This window comes from Canis lupus, chromosome 11, assembly GCF_011100685.1.
Source record: "Canis lupus familiaris isolate Mischka breed German Shepherd chromosome 11, alternate assembly UU_Cfam_GSD_1.0, whole genome shotgun sequence".
NCBI lineage: Eukaryota > Metazoa > Chordata > Mammalia > Carnivora > Canidae > Canis > Canis lupus.
Window position 1 is genome coordinate 38,832,256 of NC_049232.1, and position 18,414 is coordinate 38,850,669.

The 18,414-nt window shown below is 39.0% G+C and overlaps 1 protein-coding gene across 3 annotated transcripts in view; it reads right to left on the minus strand.

Annotated features, from left to right (window-relative positions):
* SAXO1 (stabilizer of axonemal microtubules 1) overlaps positions 1–18,414 on the minus strand; it is a 102,306-nt gene that overhangs the window by 2,828 nt on the left and 81,064 nt on the right. For all 3 annotated transcript variants that reach the window (XM_038552484.1, XM_038552485.1, XM_038552483.1), the window contains exon 3: positions 14,966–15,168. In XM_038552484.1, the coding sequence (XP_038408412.1) occupies positions 14,966–15,168 (203 nt within the window). The remainder of the gene's footprint in view (positions 1–14,965; positions 15,169–18,414) is intronic.

The window sequence follows — 18,414 nt, forward strand, 5'->3', positions numbered from 1 at the left end:
TATAACACAAAATGCACCATCTTACATTTTTTTAATTATTCAGTAACTTTTACAGAGTTGTACAATCACCAAAATCCAGTTATAGAACATTTCTACCCCAAAAATATCAACCAAGCCCACCTACAGTTAATCTTTAGGGCCATCACCAGCAACCACACAATCTGCTATTGGTCTCCATAGGTGTGTCTTTTCTGGACATTTTATATAAATATAATGGCACAATATATAGTGTTTTGCATTTGGCTTTTTTCATGTAACATAACAATCAAGATTCATCCTTGTTGCAGCATGTAATAGTTCACTCCTTTTATTGCTGAATCATATTACATCATATGGATATACCAAATTTTGTTTATTTATTCAACAACTGATGAATATTTGGGTTGTTTCTACTTGTTGGCTATTGGGAAAATTTCTGTTCTGAACAGTCATAGCCAGGTCTTTGTATGAATATATATTTCATTTTTCTTAGGTATATACCAAGAGAAGAATTGCTAGGTTATATGGCAAAACTATTTTTAACTTTTTAAGATTGTACAAACTTTTCCAAAGTGGATGTACCGTTTTACATTCTCATCAGCAATTTGTGAAGGTTCTAATTCCTCCACATCTTTATCAACACTTTTTTTTTTCATTAGAGACACTATAGTAGGCATTTAGTGGTATCCCACTGCAGCTTAATTTACATTTCCCCAATAATTCATGATGGTAATAGAAAGAAACACAGGAATATGTCCCAAAAGAAAGAACTAGACAAAAACCACAAAAAAAAAAAAGAACTAAACAAAACAGAGATAAGCAACATGTCAGATAGAGAATTCAAAGTAGAAGTCATAAAGATATTCACTGGACCCTAGAGAAGAGTTTTCAGTGAGAACTTAAGTAAAGAGACAGAAAATATTTTTTAAAAAACTAAAAAGAAACAATCACAGCTGAATACATAACTGAAATTAAAAATATACCATGGGGGCACCTGGGCAGCTCAGTGATTCAGCATCTGCCTTCGGCCCAGGTGGTGTTCCCAGGGTCCTAGGATTGAGTCCTACATCAGGCTCCCACAGGGAGCCTACTTCTCCCTCTGCCTATGTCTCTGCCTCTCTCTCTCTGTCTCTCATGAATAAATAAAATCTTTTTTTAAAAAAAGATTAAAAAATATATATACCACAAAGTAATCAACAACAGATTAGTAATCAACAATAGAATAAGTATCTTATTCTTATAGGTCAATAATCTGGGAGGTAGGGTAATGAAAGCAACAAAGCAAAACGCAAAGAGAAAAGAGAATATTTAAAAATGAGGATAAGTTAAGGAACATCTGCAACATCATCGAGCATAATAAAGTTAACACTACTGAAGTCCCAAGAGAAGGGGAGAGAGATAAGGGGGTGGAAAATCTATTTGAAGAAATAATAGCTGAAGGTTTTCCTAATCAAGGGGATGAAATAGACATCCCAGGTTCAGGAGGCACTGAGAGCCCCTAACGAGATGAACCCAATGAGGTCCACATCTAGACATATAACAGTTAAAATCTCAAAGATTAAAGATAAAAAATCTTAAGAGCAGCAAGAGAAATCAGTTATATACCAGGGAAACCCCATAAGATTGTGAGCTGATTTTTCAGCAGAAACTTTGCAGGCCAGCATGGCATGATATATTCAAAGTACTAAAAGGGATAAAACCTATAATCAGGAACACTCCACCTAGCAAGGCTATCATTCAGAACTGAAGGAGAGAAAGAATTTCCCAAACAAACAAAAGGTAAGAGTTCATCACCACTAACCTAGACTAACAAGAAAGGTTGAAGTGACTTCTTTAAGTGGAAAGAAAGTGCTACAACTAGAAGAAAATTATGAAAGGAAAAAAATTCACAAGTAAAAGGAAACATAGTAAAGGTAGTATATTAATCACCTATGATGCCAGTATGGAGGTTAAAACACAAAAGTAGTAAGACCAATTATATCCACAAAATACTAGTCAAGGGATACACAAAATAAAAAGGTGTAAAATACGACATCAAGTACATAAAATGTAGGTGGGGAAGCAAAATTTAGTGCTTTTAGAATGTATTCAAACTTAAGTGATCACCAATTTAAAATTGGTGTATAGCCAGCCATACACAGAGGAGGTTGTATATGGACCCAATAATAACCATAAGCCAAAAACTTATAACACAAAAAAAATAAGGAGTAAGGAATCCAAGCATAGCACTAAAGAAAGAAAGCCATCATGCCACAAGGGAAGAGAACAAACCACAAGAGAAGAAGAAAGGAATGGAATTACAAAAACAACCAGAAAACAATTAACAAAATGGCAATAAGTAGATCCCAGGACCACCAGTGGATTCACAGGTGAATTCCACCAGTTAAGAAGAGCTAATACCTATTCTCAAACTATTCCAAAAAAATAGAAGAGGAAGAAAAGTGTCTAAACACATTCTATGAAGCATTACCCTGATACCAAAACCAGACAAAGACACTATGAAAAAACCCTGATGAACACAGGTACAAATATCCTGAACAAAATATTAGCAAGCCACATTCAAAAATACGTTAAAAGGATCATTTGCCATAATCAACTGGGACTTATTCCAAGGATGCAAGGATGATTCAATATTCACTAATCAATCAACATGAAACACCATATCAACAAAAAGAATAAAAACCATATAATCATCTCAAAAGATTTTTTTTTAAAAAAAGCGTTTGACAGTATTCAACATCCATTCATGATAAAAAAAAATACCTCAACAAAGTGGGTTTAGAAGGAACATACTTCCCTCATAAATACATACATATATAAAGCCTATATATGAAAAATCCACAGTTAACATCATCTTCAATGGTGAAAACCTGAGAGATTTTCCTCTAAGACCAGGAATAAGAGAAGGATGTCCACTCTTTCACTTTTATTCAGCATTGTACTAGAAACCCTAGTCCCAGCAATCAGACAAGAGAAAGAAATAAAGGGTATCCAGATTAGCAAGGAAGAAGTTAAATTGTCATTATTTGCAGATGACATAATACTATACATAAAAAAATCCTAGATTCCACCAAAACTACTAGAATAAATGAATTCAGTAGAGTTAGAGAAAACAAAATTAATACACAGAAATCAGTTGTGTTTCTATACAGTAATAACAAAGTAGCGAAAAAGAAAAATTAAAACAACATTATTTACAAGTGTGCCAAAACAAATAAAATTCCTGGGCAGCCTGGGTGGCTCAGCGGTTTAGCGCCACCTTCAGCCCAGGGCCTGATCCTGGAAACCCGGGATCAAGTCCCATGTTGGGCTCCCTGCATGGAGCCTGCTTCTCCCTCCGTCTATCTCTCATGAATAAATAAAATCTTTTTTTAAAAATTCCTAGGAACAAAATTAACTAAGGAGGTCTTTTAACAAAAGACCTGTACCCTGAAAAGTATAAAATACTGATGAAAAAAATTAATGACACAAATGGAAAGATATTCCATGGATTGGAAGAATATTGTTAAGATGTCCATATTACACAAAGTAATCTACAGATTCAACACAATCTCTATCAAAATACCAATAGCGTTTTTCACAGAACTAGAACAAATAATCCCACAATTTGTGGGGAACCACAATGCAAACCCAAACAGCCAAAGCAATCTTGAGAAAGAAAAAGGCTAGGGACCCAGCCAGAAGTGGAGGCATGGTGTGTGAGGGTAGTGCCTGGCTCGTGGTTGCTGCCCAGTACTTGTTGGAGCGAAGAACAAGAGCACAGAGTGGACAGAGTGGACATGGGAAGAGAAGAGGCGAGCTAAAGATGAAGATGCCTATTATTTTGAGATCTACTCACACTGCTGAATGTACATCTGATTTATTATGAGAGCTGTATGGAACTCCATGAAGACACCTTCCACAGTTTACTAGTTGATTTCTGGACTAGTCTCACCCAGGCTGCCCCCCAAACCTACCACTTGCCGCCATGAATGACATTGCAGTAAACATGTATGTCACTTTACAAAGTTATGAGAGAATTGCTTTGTGATTTCCTAGGTTTGGTAATGCTGTCCCAGGAGATATGCAGGTAGGTAATTTATTACTTTGCCTAAGAAGTGGTAGATTAGTCTTCAAGAGTGGCTGTAACAGTCTTCACTGTTACCACATGTTATGAAGCTACAGCATTGGACATGACCCAGCTTTCTGATGTTTGCTAATATAACAAGTACAAATTGTTCTCTTGTTTCAATTTGAACTTGTTTGGTTACTCATGAGGTTTTGAACATCTTTCTTATGCTAATTAGTCTTTATCTTTCTTGTATAAAACCACAGTCTGCCTATTTTCCTGTTGGTTTACCTTATATTTTCTTGCTGCTTATCTGCATACACATTGACAATATTAGTTTATTGTTGTTTTGGGGAATGGCAAATATCCTCCAGTTCTGTCAGCTGTCTACTAACTTACCATAATGTCCTTTACTTATCAGACATCTTCAACCTAACAAAATATTGATTGGGAATGAAATGAATTTTTAGAATAGTTTAGGGAAAAAAAACAAACATAGTCATATTAAGTTATAATCTACAAGCATGGACTGTCTCTCTGTTATTCATATGATTTCAAATATCCTTTGAGTTTTAAAGTTTTGTCTTTGGAAATCCCAAGTATTTTTATTCTTGTATAGTTAATTTTCAGATATTTCATAGCTTTTGTTTCTATTTTGAGCGATGTATTATTATAACTGATCTTGCATCCAGCACAATTGCAAGATCCCCTTAATAGTGTTAACAGTTTGTGATTAAGCCTGCCTTTGGATTGACTATTTTTGTCTTAGGCAGACTCGAATGCCATTTAGTAAACAGAGAAACACGAAAAGACTTGAACAAAATAAAAAGTTCATTGCTTATACACACACACACACACACACACACACACACACACACACACAAGGCTAAAAGAGAAACATGAAAAGACTTGAACAAAATAAAAAGTTCATTGCTTATACACACACACACACACACAAGGCTAAAAGAGAAACATGAAAAGACTTGAAAATAAAAAGTTCATTGCTTATACACACACACACACACACACAAAAGGCTAAATCTATCACAATTCTAGATTTCAAGATTACTACAACACTATAGTGTTCAAAACATTTTGGTACTTGCACAAAAATAGACTCACAAATCAATAGACAGAATTCAGAGCCCAGACATATATATACATGATGAATTAATCTATGGCAAAGGAGGCAAGAAAATGCAATTGGAAAAAGACTCTTTCCAATAAATGGTTCTGGAAAACCTGGATAGCTACATGCAAAACAATGAAACTGGACCACTTTCTTAAATCATATACAAAAATAAATCAAAATGGATTAAACACCAAAATGTGACACCTCAAACCATCGAACTACTAAAATATAGGCAGCAATCTCTTGAACAAATTAAGGACGATTTTCCTGGATCTGTCTCCTCAAGCAAGGGAAACAAAATCAAAAATAATCTCTTGAGACAAAATCAAACTAAAAAGCTTTTGTACAGCAAAGAAGACCATCAATAAGATGAAATGGTGACATACAGAATAGGGGAAGATATTTGCAAATCATATTTCTGATAAGAGATTATTATCCAAAATATATAAAGAACTCATACAACTCAATAGCAAAATAAACTCAATTTTTAAAATGGGCAGAGGACCTAAATAGTCATTTTTCCAAAGAAGACATATAGATGGCCAAGAGACACATGAAAAGTTGTTCAACATCACCAATCATTAGGGAAACGCAAATCAAAACCATAATAAGATATTACCTCACACCAGTCAGAATGGCTAGTATCAAAAATACAAGAAAAACCAAACGTTGGTGAGGATATAAAGAAAAAAAGGTATCTTTGTATACTGTTGGTGGAAACTCAACCAAATTAAGTGAATTGATGCAGTCACTCTGGAAAACATTATGGAGGTTCCTCAAAAATTTTTAAATAGAAATATTACATGATCCAATAATTCCATTCCTGGGTATTCACCCAAAGAAAATAAAAACACTAATTTGAAAAGACATGTGCATCCCTATGTTTATTGCTTTACTTACAATAGCCAAAATATGGAAGCAACCCAAGTGTCTGCTTATAGATGAATGAATAAAGATACCAGGGGTATATATACAGTGGAATACTACCCATGAAAAAGCATGAAATCCTGCCACGTGTGAAAACATGGATTAACCTAGAGGATATTTCACTAAGTGAAATAAGTCAAAGACAATACTATACGATTTTGCATGTACATGGAATCTGAAAAACAAAACAAACAACAAAAACCAGACTCTTAAATACAGAGAACTGGTGGGTTGCCAAAAGGGTAGTGACTTGGGAAAATGGGTGAAGGAGATTAAGAAATACAAACTTCCAGTTATAAGTCACAGGGATGCAAAGTATAGTGTAGGGAATATAGTTCATAATATAATATACTTACCATGATGAGAATTTTATAATGTATATAATTATTGAATCACTATATTATACACCTGAAATTAATTTATTATATATCAACTGTATACTTCAATTAACATTAAAAAAATTTTTAAGTAACAATGTTGAATACCTCTGCATGTGTTTATTAGCCATTCATATGTTCTTTTTTGGTAAAATGTCTTCTCAAGTTATTTGCCCATTTTTTTAAATTGTCATCTTACTATTAAGTTATGTCTTATTTGCATATTCTGGATACACATCTTATACTAGATAAGTGATTTATAAGTATTTTCCCCCATTTATCACTTATGGCCTTATTTTCTTAATGGTGTCTTTTGAAGCACACAGAAGTTTTAAATTTTTATAAGATGAAATTGTTTTTCCTGTCTTAGTCTAAAAGGTTTATAGTTTTGGCTCTTATTTTCAGGTCTCTGATCATTTCTGATTCTTGAGTATGATGTGAGATAAAAGTCTAAGTTCATCTATTTGCATGTGGACATTCAATTGTCCCAGTATCATTTGTGCAAAAAGACAAAATTCTAGCAATTGGTTTATTTCAATTTAATATATAAATTTTAGGATCAGCTTGCCAATTTCTGAGCGGTGGGAACAGTGTTGGGACTTTGATAGGAATAGCATTGAATTTTTAGATCAACTTGGGAGCAACTCTATTTTAATAGTATTGTATCTTCTAACCCATATACATGGATTGTCTCACCATCTAGTTACGTATTTCTCTCAGCAATGTTTTTGAAGTTCACTGTATGAGTCTTACACTTCTTTTTCAAAAAAATATCCCAAATATTTTATTAATTTTGAAGCTATTGTGAAGAGAACTTTTTTCTTCTTAGTTTCATATTCAGGTGGCAAATATTAATATACAGAAATACATTACATACATTAATCCTTAGGATTATCTGCATACAGGATTATATTGCCTGAGAATAAAGACAGTTTTGTTTCTTCCTAATTTAGATGCATTGATTTATTTTTCTTGCACTATGTAACTGTCTATGATCTCTAGTACAATGTTGAATGGAAGGGGTGAAAGCTGACATCTAGACTGATCCCAGTCTTGGGGTGGGGGGAAGCATTCAGTCTTTCTGCATTAAGTATGATATAGACTATCGGGTTTCCTGTGGATGCCCTTTAGCAGGCTGAGGAAGTTTCCTTCTAATGCTAGCTTGTTGAGAGATTGTATGGTTATCAGATACTGTCAAATATTTTCTATGTGTCTATTAATCATGTTGTTTTATCCTTTATTAATGTGTTATATTAATTGGTTTTCTGATGTGAAAACTACCTTGCATTCCTGGTATAATCCTTATGGTTTTATAATTATCTGTTCTTTCATTGTTTTTTAAAATAGAAAAAGTAGATGCTTACCTACGTAATTACCTTTACTATGGTTTTATGATTGTTCTTTCATTATTTTTTAAAATAGAAAAAGAGTATATGTTTACCTACATAATTACCTTTACTAGTGCTCTTTATTTCTTTATGTGGATTTGTGTTACCATTCAGACTTAATCCAGGCCAAAAGACTTCCTTTTTATTTCTTGTAAGACAAGTCAGCTAGCTACAAATTCTCCTAGTCTTTATCTGGGAATGGTTTCCAACAGTTTGACTATTATATGACTAAATATAGGTCTCTATTTATTCTATTTGGACTAGGCTTCTTGGATATGTAGATTAATATTTCTTCTGCCCTTTTCTTCTTCTGGGGTTCTCATCATGAGTATGTTGGTATAGCTGATGATATCCCACAAGTCTGAGTTTTTATTTTTCTTAAATTTTTTCCAGTTCTTCAGATTGGATAATATTCGTTGATTTATGCCCAATTTTACTGATTCTTTCTTCTGCCAGTTCAAATCTGGTGTTAAGTCCCTATAATTCTTTTATTTTGTCCTTTCAACTCCAGTGTTTTCACTTGATTTTTATGGCTTCCTTTTATTGGTATTCTCTGATAGGAAAATTGTTATAATATTTTTATTTCTTTAAACATGGTTTCCTGGGGCACCTGGGTGGCTCAATCAGTTAAGCGTCCGAGTGTTGATTTCTGCTCAGGTCATGATCTCACAGGGTCATGAGATAAAGCCCTGCGCTGGGCTCTGTGCTGTGCATGAAACCTCCTTAAGATTCTCTCTGCCTCTCCCTCTGCCTCCATCCCTTAACATCCATCCCCACTCAGTCTCACACAGGTGTACATGCTCTCTCTCCCTCTAAAAAAAAATGAGAATTAAAAATAAACGTGGTTTCCTATTGTTCTTTATTTATAATAAGTATATTCTCTGCCTCTCCCTCTGCCTCCATCACTTAGCATCCATCCCCACTCAGTCTCACACAGGTGTACATGCTCTCTCTCCCTCTAAAAAAATGAGAATTAAAAATAAACGTGGTTTCCTATTGTTCTTTATTTATAATAAGTACTTTAAAATATTGTCTGCTAGGTCTAATATCTGGGCCTTTTCAGAGGTAGTTTTTATTGCTGCTTTTTTTACCCTATTCATAGATTATATTTCCCTGTTTCTTTTTATGCCTTATAATTTTTTGTTAAAACCTCAACAGGGGGTATCCCTGGGTGGCTCAGGGGTTTGGTGCCTGCCTTAGGCCCAGGATCCTGGAGTCCCGGGATCAAGTCCCACATCGGGCTCCCTGCATGGAGCCTGCTTCTCCCTCTGCCTGTGTCTCTCTCTCTCTCATGAATAAATAAATAAAATATTTTAAAAATAAAAAATTTTTAAAAAACCTCAACAGGGACACCTGGGTGACTCTGTGGTTGAGCTTCTGCCTTTGGCTCAGGGCGTGATCCTGGTCCGGGGATCGAGTCCCACATCAGGCCCCCTGTGAGGAGCCTGCTTCTCCCCATGTCAACCTCTCTGCCTCTCTGTGTCTCTCTCTCATGAATAAATAAATAAAATCTTTAAAAAAAAATTCAGCATCTCAGATAATATGCTATAGCAACTCTGGATTCCAACCCCACTGGGAGCAGTTTTTGCTGTTTCGTGACTTGCTTGCACTAATTCAATGGAGTCTTGTCTCCCCAACCGTGTATGGCCACTGATGTTTTGCTTAGGTTCTCTTTTTAATTGTTTTTAAGCCAAAATTCCTGAAAGTCACCCTGTGTTAGCACTGTTTAGTAATTAGCCAATGATTATCAAGTTATGTTTAAACGCCTTAATCCAGAAAGGCTTTCACCCTTTGCTAACGAATCTGTGTGTGGGTTAGGGAACACAGTGAAAGATCAAACAGTTTACAGCTCTGCCTTGGCTTTTAGTTTCTTCTGGGATTTCTCGTGTCTCCTCTGTACCTGCACCAGGCATGGACTTCAGCCAGGGAAGATGAGTAGATAACTAGGCCCTGTCTCTTAGCTCTCTTGAGCCTATATACTGCCTGGCCCATATGCAGTCTTCTAGACCACAAGGAATATGTATGAGCTTATCAAGGCCTTTCCCATTCTCTGGATTTCCTTGTTAGATTTCTAGCTGGTCTGCTGTTTTCCCCAACTAATTCCACAACCCCAGACTAGCTGCAGAAGTTGTCTTCACTGGTTTTTTTTGTTTGTTTTTTGTTTTTTTGCTACTGAGATCACAATTGTTTTACTGAAACCTCTGGGTATGCACACTACTCCCAACTCGCAGCAGACCTATTAGTTTTTACAGCCCAGCCTTCCCAGGTAGAACCACCACACAGATCAAACTTAGGAGGTGGCATGATGGAAGCAGCCCTAGGATAAAACACCACAAACTCCCACTTTTTATAATGATGGTTTAGCAGTTTTTCTTGAATAAATGCTTCTCAATATGTTGTGTGCCTTTAGTTGATTTCCAGAGCCCTAAAATGGTTGGGTTTTATTGTTTTGTCCAGTTTTATTGTTGCTTTTTAGGAAGAGGATTTACTAAGCTCCTCACTCCACCACCACTCCAGAGGTCCTGACATCCCCACCCCCAGGCACACTCTTAAGTTTATTTTAGGCCAATAATACTACCAACTATTTATTTTAAATTGGCCTCATTTTAATTGAAAATCTAATCTTTCTCTGAGAGCCATTAATGGCTCTATCAGCATCTTGAAAGCATTAGGGGGCCTTAGAGGGAACCATCTTGCTGAATATAAACCACATGTTTCCCTTTCAGACTTCAGACCTCACTAAAATGGGGGCATCTACCTGTAGATGCCTACACACTGCCTCAAGGTGTGTGGGGGTGGGTAGGACAGGGCTTTTCTGGCCCTCTTCTGTGATGGATGAAGTGTTAAGAAAACAGGTTCCTAGGCTGGAAGTTGTCTCATGTGATTTCTGATACCCAACAATACAGTCAAAACCACATAATTATCCAACCTCCTAACTTCCTCCACCCAACATGTATTACAAAAAAAACCTCCATAGGACCCTGAAAACCTCAGAATTCCACATGACAAACTATGTACACGCCTGAAAAGCCATCAGTAAAGCCCTTCAGGGCCAGGGTGTCATGTGGGTAATTGGCAAGAATCTCTTTAGAAGGGATTCCATTCAATAATGTGTCTTTAAAAAAAGCTTAGCTAAACCTAAAGCTGAGCATCAAGTAATTACACTTTCAATCTTTCCAATTGCACTGTGTTTTGAAAATGTCAAAATTACAACCAAATGCTGCTGTGCTGCTGGAGCATATTTAATGGTGGTTTTCTGGACTCCAGTAAAGGTGCTGGCCATAAGAGAAGAAAAAAGTTTGCATATTTTTCCTGTAGAACTACAGTAAGTGGAACATAGAGACATAGGTGGCACCCATTGAAATACACATATTTAACGACCTTGGGCTTTGGTGTTTCTTCTCCTTTGGAAGGAGAATCAATGTATGTCCATAAAACCATGAAGGTTGCTATGGAAAAAGACTTCCTTAGAGGTGATACACCAAGTGATAAGGCAAGGGTGAGGCCCCCTCACACATGCATGAGGTTTTATAGGACTAACCCAAGAGCAGAGTAAATGTCCCGAGTCTTCCCTGAGCTTCACTCCTGCTACTAGCCAAGACCCAGAGTAATAGACTGGATGGGTATTTGTATAAATCTAATGCCAAACTGTGTCACCTGGAGCCTTGTAAACAACCATCCAGACTATTCATTCATTTATTTCCTCACTAAACATGCCTTTGTTGTGCTCTCACCTGTGCAAAATGATAGGAATGTTGAGCAGTCACAGCCCACTTTTGGAAGCCATCATATCATAGGGAAGAGATGCAACAAATAAACTATGTACATTAATTGAATATGATAAGTATTATTCTAAAAGACTATCAAGACAGCAAACTGGTGCCTATTGGTCAAATCTAACTACAGAAGCATTTCCTTTGGGTAAATACTGACTTGCTTTAAAATCTGAATTTCAGAGGAGAACTATGAATTCCAACCCCAAGTGCATATGTAGCCAGAACAAACCTCCTCCCTCATCTGAGTATGCCTGGTTCTGAGCAGTCCTGCTGATACTAACTAGTATTTGTTCATTAATTCTGTATAAGTAGGTAAGCAGTTAATAGCTGTCAATTTTCTTAATGGAAAAGAAAATTGAATTTTCTCAATTTTAACTTTATCAGTAGGGAAAAGTTAACTATGATTCCGCTTTAGCAGAATACTACTCTCTGGTTTGCAGGGAGCAATGTGAGATGTAACTATTTAGAGAAGGGGAGGAATAGGAGACAGATTAAAACATAAAATATATCCAATTATTGTTTTGGGTTATATTCTGTGTGTTTGAGTGGTAAGCATTTTGTCAGGAGGAATAGAGAGGAGTTTTCTTTCAATAATGGCACTGGGCTACTCCATCTTTGCCAAACCCTAAAGTAAACAAAGAGCATTTCTCACTCCCAGACCTCTCTCTTCACCTAGAACAAGGTGAGAGGGGGAAATGAGCTGAGCAAGCACTTGTACTGAAGAGGCTCAAACTCCACCATGATTCATAAAATCAAGGGGACCCAAAGGAGTATGTAAAGGAAAGGGGAGTTTGTAGCTGAACAAACCCTACCAGAGTCCCTGCTCCCTTTCCCGTCAGAGGTAAGGGTTCATTCTAGTTTGTGCCTCCTTCCTCCATTTCTTAGGTTCCACAGTACTCCCTTTCTTGCCTCCCATTAAACACTGGATGGAAAGGGAGTTGCAGAAGTCCTGTAGAGGCCAGAACGCCACCCCACCATGCTCCTGGTTGCAATGACTCCTTTGTAAAGCTGCCTTATTGCTGGTAGCTAGCAAAGAAAAAGACAGATCCCTGCCACCCTAGAGATTACAGCCTGGCCAAGGAGACAAACATTAAGCAAAACAGCAACAAAAAGTTACAAAATGGATTACAAAACAGAGGAGTACAAGGCACTCTTAGAGCATCTAAAAGGATGACATAGTCTGATAAAGGATAAGATCTAGAAAGGCTTCAAATGGTGTGATATTTCTGCTGTCCATTGAAGGATGAGTGCTAGACAAGGGAAGGGCAGAGGTCTCTATAAAGAGGAGTAGCATGTGCAATGTGCCTGGAGACAGAAAAGAAATGCAGAAAAGAAAGTGAGAGAAGGTCCTGTGGCCAGAGCAGAGGGGCACCTGGAGGATATACCAGAATCTGCGAGGTACCAGAGAAGGTGGAAAAGATTGGGGATTTTATCCTAAGAACCATAGTAATTATTTGCATTTTAAGCAGAGAAGAGGTCAGATCATACTGCCATTTTTTAAAGACCTCCTCGGTTCCTTTCTGTGGAAAATGGATAAAAGCAGACAGGATTGGAGACTTGCTCAGGTATATGCCAGGTGTGGACATGGAGAAGGCAGGTTTGGGGCTTCGCTGGCAGGAAGCAACAAAAGGACAGAGGAGAGACGGAGTAAAATCCGGGCTGCACTGATATATCAGAGAATAGGCTACATGAGGCACAGACACAGGAGGGGTTGACGGGGAGATGGAGGCTGAGGCACCAGTGGACAGGGGATCCCAATGAGGCCAAAAACTGTCTTGATGGGAATAGTTAAGAGAGAAAACTGGGAGCACTGGATGTTGGGGTACATAAAGGAGGAGCCATTTCAGGGTATGACAATGTCCAAAACGCAGCTTGACAGAAGGTAACAGTGGAAGAATGGAAGAGAACAATATGAAAGATGCAGTGGAAAAATGACAAGAGTCCAAGTTCTTGGAAGAAGCAGAGAAGCTCGGCCATGTGTGGTGTCTTCGGAATGATGGATTCAGAGCCCCTAGGAGGGCTTCAGGAGGATGCCCACATCCTCCCATGCCTCCCCACCTCCACCTGCCTAAACGTGTGGCTTGACAAAATAAAAGCAACTACTAGCACAGTCATTTGGAAATCCACAAACACGTTACATGAGCAGTTGAGCATACACTCCTAGGGCTACCATGTGCCCTCGTGCATCCTATTGCAGAAGAGTTGGGGATTACAAACTGGCCTCCATTCCCATGGTCTCAGCCTGTGGCTTGTGCTCCACAGAGTGACTGCCACACTGCTTTCACTGTACCTACCACTCCATATCTCATCTCTCCTATAGGACTATTAAGTCAGGGCACAGGCCATTATGCTTCCTTCACAGCTCCTAATACCAGGCCTGTGATGTAACAGATGCTCAATAAAGAACGAATTAGGAACACCTGGTGGCTCGGGTTAAGCATCCAACTCTTGGTTTCCACTCAGGTCATGATCTCATGGAGCCCTGCATCAGGCTCCTCACACAGCATGGAGTCTCTTGAGATCTTCTCTCTCCTCTCATCTCTCTCTCTCTCTCTCTCTCTCTCTCTCTCTTTCTTCCTCCCCACCCCAAATAAATAAATCTTTTTTTAAAAGAATGAATTGACCACATTAATATGAAATACAAAACAGGTAAAACTAATTCATGGTGCCTATTAGCATAATCCTTCTATCCTACATGGGATCAATGTTGTATTTCTTGATCTAGGCACTGTTTAAAGAAATGTGTTCACTCAAAATTCACTGGTCTGTAAAATTAAGATCTGTATGTTTTCCTATATGTACATTATGTTTCCATAATTTCTGAAATGGATGAATGAATCAGTCACTCAATCAGAATTGGAACCTAACTTAAACTTGAAACACTTCCCCAATGTAGAATTCCAACAGCAAGTTAAGGCAGGGGTTGGCACATCTTTTCTATAAAAGACCCAGATATTAAATGTCTAAGGCCATACAGACTCCAGCACAACCACTCAGATTCACTGCTATAGCACAGAAGCAGCCATGGATAATGTGTAAACAAATGAGTGTGGCTGTGCTCCAACAGAATGTACTTATGAATGCCGAAGTTTGGATTTCATGTAATTTTCACATTTCCTAAAATAATAGTCTGATTTTTTTTTAATCATTTGAAAATTTAAAAACCATTCTTAGCTCTCCAGCTCTAAAAAAACAGGCTTGTAGACCAGATTTGGCCCACAGGATGCAGTTTGCCCAACCCCTGTGCTCAGAGGGTGTGCCTGTAAAACCCATTTCCTGACCTGCACACAGGCTCAGCCTATCCTTCCCCAAGCTGCCCCTCAAGCACTCTCCCCCACCTTTGTAAGTAGGCAGACACTCCATCTTGTCACCACATGGATATTTACTGTCCCGAGGCTTGATGGAGCCCATTCTACAGACAGGGTAGGGGTTATAATCCTGTTTATATGTTGTGAGCAGATCCATGTTCTCTTCACTTGGGATGAACTTGTCAGGCTGGTAGATCTTCACAGGTAACACTTTGTGAGGTCCAAAATCTCTCCTAAAAGGAAAATAAATACACACCATTGACCCAGGAGAAGGCTCTTAAGGGTTTCCATTTAATCCAATTCTACAGACGTTTGCTGAGAATTCACCTTCTACTCTATCCCCCTAACTGCTCTTCCTCCTCTGTTTCCCACTTTCACAAAGGGTACCACCATTCCCCTCTCACCCAAGTCAGACACCTAGATGCCACCCTGGACCTGTCCTGTTGCTGCTCCAGATAATCACTCACTAAGTGCAGCCCCCACTCCATCTCATTGGTTTGTCTTTCCCCCTCAGTCCAGACTCTGACCATTTCTCACTTGAATCATGTGACAATTTACTACCTGGACTTCCTGCTGCATTTCCCACCACTTCTACATTAATCCCCATATAACGTAGCCAGAATAAACTCTCTGAAGAGAGATCACAAAATGAAATCATCTTACTCTCCAGCTGAAAAACATCTCCCAGATAAAGCCAGACTTTCTATCATGGTATATAAGCTTTCCTGGACCTGCCTCTGCCTTCCTCCCCAGCCTCATCTCCCACCTCCGTCCCAGCCTACACTCCACTCCAAACATACTGAACCACTCAGAAGGCCTCTTGTCTGTGCCTGCTCTCTCCACCTTCTCCCCCCCACCCAGTCACTTGACTGGGGGGCTAACTTTTATTTTTAAGGTACTACCACCTCCTCTTCTGCACTCCCAATAGCTTCTCCTGTGGATAATGATTGCCTTCCTCTACTTGATCCTAGAGAAAACCTAGCGGGCAGCACAATAGATGAAGACACAGAGTCTTTCACGTCTCAGCTCTCTGGTATCAGTGCTCCCATTATTTCAGGGAATATGAAAACAATAGATCAGAAAAAAGCATGATGGTCTTCAACTAGACAAGAAGTACTCCCTTCCCAGAACATCCTACAGTTACAGAAATTCCAAGCTACTAACTGCACTATCACCAGCATCGATGCTGGTAGAGCCAGGGCTCAGCTTGGGCTTGCACTGTCTCCCAAGGCAGTCTTGACTCCCCACTGTTCAAATGCAAACTCTTTTAAGCAAACATTTCCCCTCAAGGGCTTCTGATTTACACAACAGCCTGTTTTTGCTTGGAACCCATTCATCCAACTGGACAAGTGGAAGGGAGATTTTCCCTGATGGTGCTTGCCAAAACAACCTCGCCAAGAGAAGGGGGAGGTTTCCGGACAGGAAAACATCAGGCCCAAACACCAATAAAACCTACTTCCCTGCCAAAATCTGGAGCAGCATTACTGAGCCATGCTTGACTAACAAAGGTAACACGCTCCACTGTAACCTGTCTTGCATGAATTATACACGTGGTTGTGAATAAACCCAAACCAGGGCCCAAAGTATTTGGTGGGATGGGAGGGGGGAGTTAGGAAGCAGGAGAATTGGTCTCTCTAGGGCTCTAAGGGGGAAATGGGAGATGCTTCAGTTGAACTCCCAGTAACTCCCTCTGAGTAGATTTAAAAATATATCTCAGCAGCAGTTATAGGGTCTTCGGCCTGGGCTCCCTTCCCATGGGCCCCGTGTTGGCAAATAGCAAGAGGAAGCTGAGTGACCTGACACATCTGGAAGCTGACTCTGTATAAACTGGGGCTTATGGAGGGAACAGGCTAAACAAGAATCCAAGGGTCAGTTCCATATTTCTACTCTTTTTGAGTGTACAAGTGCCTCATGCTGGTATCTGTTTAATACTTAACAAGTTGCAGCAGAGAACTAGGAACTGACAGCCGTAGGCTGCAGAGCTGCAAGGTGGCCTTCCTCAGAAAGTGTGCTCCCAAGGAGAGGTGAGCTCTCCTCACTCCAAAAAGGGGTGGAGACAGCCTGGGACCACACATCCCCATATAAACCTGTGTTCGCTGATGGCAACTCAAGGGTTCAGCCCTCTTCATTTCCGAGGATTATCAACAGATATCTAAGGCAAGCAAAGAAGAACAGAGTTGAACGTCCAAGCTGCCCTACAGAGTACTCCCAACCCCAAAACGGCCAGTAGTGCCTTCCAGTCACAGGCCTGCCATGCTTTGGGACCCTTCGCACAGAGACCTCCTTTTCTGCCATTATTGCTAGTAAGGGAATCTAATTCCCCCTCAGAGAGGATGTAAGAACCTTTCTACAAGGCCCACCAAGCTCAATGACAACAAAAACCTGCTTAATGCATTTCCTGCCATCTCCATAGGAAAAGAGTAGGTAAATGCCAACCAAACTCACCAGCCCCGTGGGCTATCCTGAAGTTGGTTATTCAAAGACAAGAACTGATAAAGCAAAACCCTTGCTCACTGTGTTTAAAAAGTGAAACTGTTAACTAAATCTCCCTTTCTGGTACAAAATTCAAGTTTCTTTGTGAAAGTACACTTATGGTTGTATTTACTGATCAACAAATTAAGCAAATGATCTTTGTGGGAGTTGGGGTCGGGGTAGGGGGGTGATCTATTTCTAGAGTGGTAAAGTTTTAAATTTAAAGTGTAATTCATGGGGCACCTGGATGGCTCAGTCAGTTAAGTGTCTGCCTTTGGCTCAGGTTATGATCCCAGGGCCCTGGAATCAAGGGTCCCTGCTGAGTGGGGAGCTTGCTTCTCCCTCTTCTTCTGCCTGCCACCCCCCCCCCCCACTTGTCTTCTCCCTCTCTCTCTGTCAAGTAAATAAATAAAATCTCTTTAAAAAATAAAAGTGTAATTCATTTATACCCCACCCAAAGTATTTACTGTGGCTTAAGAGTGAATTTGATCAGAATATATGTTTCCTCATTATGTTTTTATGCTGAGAACATTCACTGAAATCGACCATTAACCACAACATAACTGCATGTCCCCAATCTCACATAATCTTACAGCCTTTAAGGTCATGTAAGAGAAAAGTATTTTATTCTTCCCAGAAATTGCTCAAATTTAGTAGCTTTTTTTTTTTTTAAGAACACTCCCTTGTCTCCCTGTGTTACATTCCCTACCTAGTCCCTATACCCCTTGCGACTATGAACCAAGAAAAAAAATTGGTCAAAGATGTTAAGTCTCTTATAGATGCATAGCCATAAAAGTTATATTAGTCTGGAAGGCCAAGAGTTAAACTTCAAGTTAAGCAAAGGTTAAAGTGGCCCTGCTGGGAAAGTCATAACAACTTAACTTCCAAGAGTTAGGCGAAGCTGAAGGAAGATGTTTGACCAGAGTCTGACAAATGAAGAAATAACGTAACGGCCAACTAGGGTCCTGAGACTGGAAGTGGGAAATGCAGATTTTCACTGTGATAAA